The sequence below is a fragment of the Crinia signifera genome, chromosome 2 (assembly GCF_055691185.1).
Source record: "Crinia signifera chromosome 2, ASM5569118v1, whole genome shotgun sequence".
Lineage (NCBI taxonomy): Eukaryota > Metazoa > Chordata > Amphibia > Anura > Myobatrachidae > Crinia > Crinia signifera.
The window spans coordinates 110,661,115-110,669,048 of NC_139218.1; the positions used below are offsets into that span (position 1 = coordinate 110,661,115).

Below are 7,934 nucleotides of genomic sequence, written 5' to 3' on the forward strand. Positions count from 1 at the left end.
CACATAGCGATGTAGGGCGGCCTAGCTATGCTAGGTTGGGTAGTGCTGCACCGCTGTCGCTCAGCACAAAGCGCTGACAGCCCACACACAGCGCAAGCTGTCAGCTCTGTGTGCTGAGCGAGCTGACAGCGCCACTGCTCATCAATCTCGACCAGCATCAGCGGCACGCATTGCTGTCACTATAGCCTCCACACACACACCGATGTAGGGGCATTTTCTAAGCGACTTTGACAAACTAAGCTGAAGGCCCCCATACACTAGGGCGACTTGTCCTAAGGACAAGTCAGCCCCGATTTCCCCTGAGCTTCCCCGGCAGCTCCCCGGGTAGCTTGATAAGATTTGGCACTTGATGTGCCATTTTTTAAATGTGATAAATCGGATGCGATTTATCACATGTAAAAATCTGGGGAGCTGCAGGAGAGCTAGCAGGAGCAGGCTGGGAGTGGGGACCGGTCCAGGGGAGCAGCACAAGATGTAGCGGCAGGCAGGGAGCGGGGACCGCGGCGCAGATGCAGAGCAGAGACCGGGGCGTGGTGGGAGAAGAGAAAGAAATCCTATTCAAAAGACTGTCCGGCTGCTGATTGGCTGGGAACTCAGCCAATCAGCAGCCGCCCAGTCTTTTGAATAGGATTTCTTTCTATTCTTCTGCCGCGCCCCCGGTCTCTGCATCTGCAGTCCCCGCTCCGTGCCTGCCGCTACCACTCGTGCCGCTCCCCCAGACCGGTCCCCACTCCCAGCCTGGTCCTGCCGCTCCCCCAGATGGCTGCACATGATTTATCTTATGTGCAGACCGTCCGACATCCGGATCTGATCCATTGCGCACGGGACCGCGCATCAGATCAGATGTCATACCCTACGCAATTTGGACAATTGCACCAGATTTCTCGGCCAATCCTCCAGAATCGGGTGAAATCGGGGCCAAATTGCGTAGTGTATGGGGGCCTTAAATCACTTGGAAAATTCCTTAATATCTGCATGTGTGTAGGTCCTATTAGATATGTCTGATTGAAAATATACACATGGTTATAAATGTGCTCTTTTATTACTGTCATTTCCCTACTTACTGTACATAAGATTGATCTTGATCAATTAAATTCTGTATTATAATTGAATCACAATACTTATGCTTTGTTTAGTAATCTGGTGAAAATGTATGTTTATATATATATCATATTTATTTATTCGCTTAACTCTCGGTTTTATTATTTCATAGAAAACATGCGTTCAGCCAGTGCCATCCTAAAGTCCAATGCCAGCATCAGTAAAGAGGTTTGTCGTAACCTTTTTGGACCTGTGGATCATGAATGCCTTAAAAATGGACTATAAAAGCAGCGATAAGCGATTCTGTGGAAGAAGCTAAACGCAGATGGAACTTTGATTTTGTCAATGAGGTTCCACTTGAAGGTGAATTCAAATGGGAGAAAGTTGATTTCCCAGAAACTAATGGTCGCAAACGAAAACAAAGTCTTATTACAGGTAACTCAAAATATTCCATAGTATTGGAAGGTATACAGAGTCCTCAGCTAGCTTTGCTTTACATAAAAAAAATTATTCATTATTTATTAATAATAATCTATCTCTTATAAGAATATTTAAAAATACAATATAATATGCAAGGCCGCAATAAGAGGGGGACTGCCGGGTCCACTCAGTGGCCAGTCTGTCCTAATAAGGTGCCCATACACAGTGCTCCTGTGCGCATCGCACAGTCCAAAAAGTATGTTCTGCACACTTTTTGTACTGCCTTCTGATCGCAATGCATCGCACGCAAATCGCATTCGAAACGCATGCGTTGCGATGCAATCCAGCCCGCACCGTGTATAGGCACCTTCACATTGGTTGTCGGTCTGGTCTGTGCTGCACCTTTTATGGACTGACTGCATCACTTTTAAGATTAACATTAGCCCGGGGGGGCAGCGGTGTAACATTGGTGTCTGACATAGTGCTTGCCTTCATGCCAGACTATTACTGAACACAGCCTTGTAGTGGTGTAGGCCCGCTACACTAGAACCTGTCACCAAGTCCCACCCACCCAGGGACATACACTATCCACACACACACACACACACACCCCTGGCTCCAGGGACATACATTCCCTCCTGGTCCCCCCCCCCACCTATTCTACACCCCCACTCAACCTATACTACACAAGCCTCGAGTTATACACTCCCCACCCTACAACCCTTCCTTCCCTCAGCCCAATGACAAACACTACCCACTCAGGGGACATACATTTCTGCCCCCTCCAGCCAAAGCAACGTTAATCTGCCCTGCTCTAAGCCCCTGACACATGCACCATGTGCCTCCAGAAGATGCTGCAGCTCCTCGCTTTGCCCCAGGCTGGGAGATGGACCACCCAAGAACCCTGCAGTTTGGGGCAGTGGTTCCCAAACTTTTTTGAATCACGGTACCCTAGAGCATCAAAATGTTTTCAAGGCACCCCTAGGCCAAATGCTTCTTATCGAGAATTTTGAAAAAAATATTAAATTAAGTACATTGTGTTTATATGTCACAGTTATCTGGTGAGAGGGACAGGACTTGCTCCTGTTTGTCCACATATATTATGATTGGCAGCCACCAGCATTAGTTTTGCCTGTGACATTGACCATTAATAATATAAATTGATCCTGGTCCACCAACCCAAGGCACCCCTGCAAGTGTCCAGAGGCACCCCAGGGAGCCTAGGCACACAGTTTGGGAACCACTGGTTTGGGGGTTCTCTGGCCTGTTTTGCTAGTCCAGAGCCCCACAATTTCTTGTGGCAGCCATATGGGACATATACTTCATCTATTTATTATGGGGCAAAAATCCAATGCATGGTAAAATTGGGTGTGTAAGCCATTGCCAGGACTGCCTCTATATCTCAAATGATAACCCCAGTGATACAACTGCTACTGCAGCTGTAGACTATGTTGATTGTAAGATTCACTGGATCTCACTCAACTCATTTACTTATTATGGAATGAAAATATGTTTTCTCTTTCCGAAAAAAAACTCTTTTCAGTTGACAGTAGGTTTAAGGTTTAATAGCGCAAACTTCATAATATATCACAATCAATGATTACAGCACTTGACAGCTTCATATGTGAATCCGCAGTCAGCCAATCAGAGGAAACTAGTTAGTGCAGGCAACTGTCATCATCATTATAATGTATTAGCATTAATCCCCCAGCACCTAGGAACTCATACACCTACTGACAGGAGTATATGCCTCTCTAGAATGTTCAAATCATTTACTTTTTTGCTCTTTCCACAGAGTTCTTTCAAGTGAAACGTCGCTGCTCTTCCCACTCTAAGCCAGTCTAGTCCTGGCTGGCCCAGTTCCAGACCTCACAAAGCTTGTTTTCCAAGCGTCCTTCCTCAGGACAAGAATTAAAGTATACCTTTCCATATTAATAATATCCGTTTGAGGATGTAAATCGTCTACTTACGAATATATATAGACAATACCTGGATTGTTGAACAGCTGGAAATATAGATGCACTTCATTCAGACTCTAGAGAGTGACTAGCCCCCTTTCTTGTTTATAGGAAAACAGATTTAGCTCCAAAGAAGTCACTATTAACTGCATGTATATGAAGAATGTTATCCAAGGGCTAATGTGTGTCATGTGTGTACAGTACATATGTAATTGCAAGTCTTGAAAGAATTGTGGAGTTATACAATTCAAAGTATACAAAGTAACCATCTTGTTTTGGGAGTGCGGCTCCACACACAAGCTTGTGTGTGTGTGTGTGTGTGTGTGTGTGTGTGTGCTGTATATAATATATATATATATATATATATATATATATATATATATATATATATTGAAAAGGGATGTTGTAAATGTAAAAATATTGTATATTATTCATCAATGGGCGTTAAAAAAAAAAGATTAGTAGCATTTTAATGCTCTAAGTCATTCCTAAAATGCCTCTCCATTCACTTGAAATGGAGTCTAAAGAAACAATGCTGAATGCTTATGAATATTTTCCATTTAGAACCCGCCTTGTACAGTGATGGAAAATGCAGACACAGTTAATTGTTGCAACATGAACAAATTTGCCTATAGCCATATATGTGGATTTAGATCATTCTCGTTGATTCGCAAAGCTGCAAATTTTGCAGCTTTGCGAGCCAACTAAACGCCGCCCACACGAACACCCGCCCCCCACTTGCACACTGATTTTCCCTGCAGACATGCAAATGGGTGTTTCGCATAAACATCCATTTGCAGCCTTGCCTGCGGGGCCGAAATTATTCAATGGTCAGCGACCATCGAATGATTTCTTAAGCGCTCGAAAATCTAAGTCAGTCTCTGGTGATTTGCGGCACCCTGCTACGTGAACAGGGTGGGCAGCTGACATCTGGTGATGCCAGCTGCCGGCACCCACATCACGCCGCCATTTGCATGGGAACACCCAGCATTGGATAGGGGTTCCCATGGGCGCAACCAGTGCCCGCCACCCCCCACCCGCACTGCTCTGTGCGAATGGGCTGGCGACTATGCAAGTCACTGCGTCCATTCGCCAACAGAGCCTGCACATGTGCATAAATGGTTATGTGCATGCGCAGAAACAAAATATTGCTCCCCAGTGCGAATGCGCACCAACTAGAATCAACTAGAAGGACCCCCTTAGTGTGGTGCATCATATAAAAGTCTATATTCTATATACTATGTTTAGGGAAGAAGGAAAGACAGCCTAAAAAAATACATGTAAACACTTGAACACATACTAAATTTGATGGTACAAATACATTCATTTAAACTATTTTATTTTGGCAAGTGTTGCTGACCTTAGTGTATTGTTGTTTCATACTTGCCCACCTGACCCTCTTCATGAGGGAGAAAATGCTCTGTTCCTGGACTTCCCTGGTAATGTAGGATTGCCATCACCTGTGGGGAGCTAGGTAATTGATAAGAAAGGTGTTTCACCACAGGTGATGGCAATCATACATTACTAGGGAAGGCCAGGAACAGAGCATGTTCTCCCTGAAGGAGAGGGTCAGGTAGGCAAGTATGTGTTATTTGATATACTGTTTTTTTGGGTTTTCAGCATATACGTGTCTAGGCAATTTGCTGTTTATGTTCTACTAAGCACTCTCTGGGTTTTGGATTGTATACTGCTGTACATTTTACCCATATTCATATATTTAAGATATTCTCTCATGGAAATCCATGTTTAAACTATGTGTTGTCTGTTGTTAAATGTTTTATTTATGTTTTGGAAATGATTAGTGTATGGCAATACTTTGGGCTTTTTGCTAATTTAAGGTGTGGTAGAAATACACACATTTGTGTACTGTATATATGTTACTAAAGAAATTATATTAATTTATGTGCATTTATATAATGTTTAGATTAGATTTGGCAAAATTATTTTAAGGACTGAAATATTTTTTTATAGAAAATATAAGAAGGCTCTAAAATGTGACAGAGCTACAGCTGTATTGCTTGTGCAATGTGTTATTTACTCTACATCTGAGCTGCTATTCTTTTGTTTGTACACAGGTGTACTCTGCACAGAATAAGATTACCATTACCTTTGTTTAGTTTAATGCCTTGAGTACAGGGAAATGCTGGGTCTCTGCGACCTGAGTTTCTCTGTTCCTCTTACATGCAGACACTTGAAGAGTGATGTTTAAGGGTATATACAATGCCGTCGGCGAGCGGTGGTGAGGGGGGTTTGTATGGCAAGGATAGCTTTTTTTGGCGTGGAAACGCCATCCTCACCATCCAACCCCCCTCACTGTAGAGGACGGCGAGGATTCCCTTAAACGGCTAGGTTTGCCGCAAATGCAGCGAGCCCACTACATTTTGTGGTGAGCCTCGCCATTTTGATGGGCACATTCGTTGTTTCCACCTCATTTCAGGGAACAGGCGAGGTGGAAACGGCGAGTGAAAGGGACGGCATTGGAAACTCTGACAGCTAGCTATCAGCGTTGCTCGCCATATAGCTCGCCATCTAGGCTCCCCGAGGGCATTGAATATGCCTCAAAATTTAGCATGGCACTCGTCATTGATACCAATAAAATAAGGTCTGTATACAAAGTAGGTGGGAAAATATGTCTGCCATGATTCCGCACATGTCGCTTGGACCTTCTCCTGCAGCGTAACATGGCTTAGATACAGTAAAACATTGCACCTTCTACCAATTACATATTCCTCACAATGTATCTGTTGCAACACTGAAAGCTATGATTTACGGCAGCACTTTACAGTCAGGCAAACTTTGCACTTACGCATTTGTGCCATTATATGTTGGCCACATTCATTGTAAATGTTACAATGTCACCTTGTAAACAAAATAATTATATCTAATAAGGCAACATGACTTTTTTACCATCCATATCACTATATAATAAAATAATTACTATAACACTTTAAGTTTCTTGCATATAGTAATAGCTGGGTTCTCTGAGCACTTTATAAAAATGATAAAAGAAAAGCTGGGAAGCCCTAAAAATTCTTACGGCTTCCCAAAGAGTTGTAACCAATAGCAACACTATATACTTCATTTTCTTTACACACATAAAATCGCATCTGTAATCTGTACTACACCAGGTTCTATGATACCATTTCATAACTGATCCTGGTGTTTCCAGTATTGTTGCTGAATTAGGCTGGGTACACACTTGCCGATAAATCATTAGTACATCCGAATACATCGACTGGACCATTGGCTTGAGTGTACAACTGATATGTCTGTGAACGATGTAGTTCACAGACCTATAATGTCAGCTGTGCAGCACCACACATGCTGAAATATCTTGGAGATATATTCGTACATCTGTCTGTGCAGGAACCTGCCAACTGACCCCCTATGTAGACTGCAGGAACCACCAGCAATGGTGTCACTACCAGCCCCTGTGGCCAGGCTTGTTGGGCAGCAGATAGGAAGGTGTGTGTACAATTTGTTTGTTCAGAACACAAAGCTGATCAACTATTAAGTTGTGTACCCAGCCTTACTCTACTTTAAATGATGATAATAATGTATGTACAATCCGACACTGTCAAAGGAAAATAATTACATTTTAACTGTTATTTTAATTAACACATTCGTGCAAGCAATGTAGATATACTGTAGCGCTCTCATATTTGGGTTTCGTGGGCATCTGGGATTTGCAGGAGTTGGGTTCCTGTTGTGTAAATGTGTACATAGAATTGCCACAAAGATATACTTATGTATATGCCAACAAACATATAGATACTTCATATTTTTTTTTAATTTGTGCCAATTAAATTCTAAAGATTTATAAATAATTGAATCATTGTAGTTCCTGTGTTTTCCTTTTTTTTTTTTTTGTTTGAGGGGATACTTCGCATAAAACACAGAGGATCCCCTGATTCTTTTGTGGATAATACCTGCTAGAGGACATTATAAACAGTGGTGCACAAGTAGCTGTTTCCATGGCAACCAACCATGTTTGCTTTCATTTTCTAAACTGTAACACAAAAATGCATCCACTAGTCTGCAGCAGTTTTCAGGAAAGTCACATAATACTTATATCCACAACTTCAACAATAATAACATGTAAAAATGAGTCAACACTCTGCAGGGTTCCCAACTCTTGTGCTCTTCCAATGTTCATGTTTACTATAATGCACTTTTTATGCCAAATTGTTAGCACTAATTAATATTTTGTACATACTATGTTGAAACATTGTGTGTTTGAAAGCCAACAATGTATTTATTAAGAATAAAGAACTCTAAGTACCAAGTTGTGTGTTTCTTTATCTACGTTTTGTGTTATTGTTTCTGAGTTACAGTGACTGTAATGTCTATATAATTGTACGGAGCTTTCAGGGTGTTCGGTGATAAGACTGAGCAGATTAATCCTGTGGGAGTTTATTAGTGCAGGTGGCCAATGTACTGTACACACGTAGTTGTAGTAGTCCCTGGGATAGCTATCTGCATTACTGGACAGGAGAGAATGTAATCCAGCGCACG

General features: G+C 42.3%; 1 protein-coding gene across 1 annotated transcript; it reads left to right on the forward strand.

The window, feature by feature from the left end:
* Positions 1 to 1,217: 1,217 nt before the first annotated feature.
* On the forward strand, positions 1,218 to 7,704 carry LOC146059968 (cyclin-dependent kinase inhibitor 1-like). The gene is given in 3 exon segments (XM_083172699.1): positions 1,218 to 1,317; positions 1,320 to 1,476; positions 3,257 to 7,704. Coding segments are annotated over 3 exon segments (306 nt in total). The 5' UTR covers position 1,218; the 3' UTR covers positions 3,307 to 7,704.
* Positions 7,705 to 7,934: the final 230 nt, after the last annotated feature.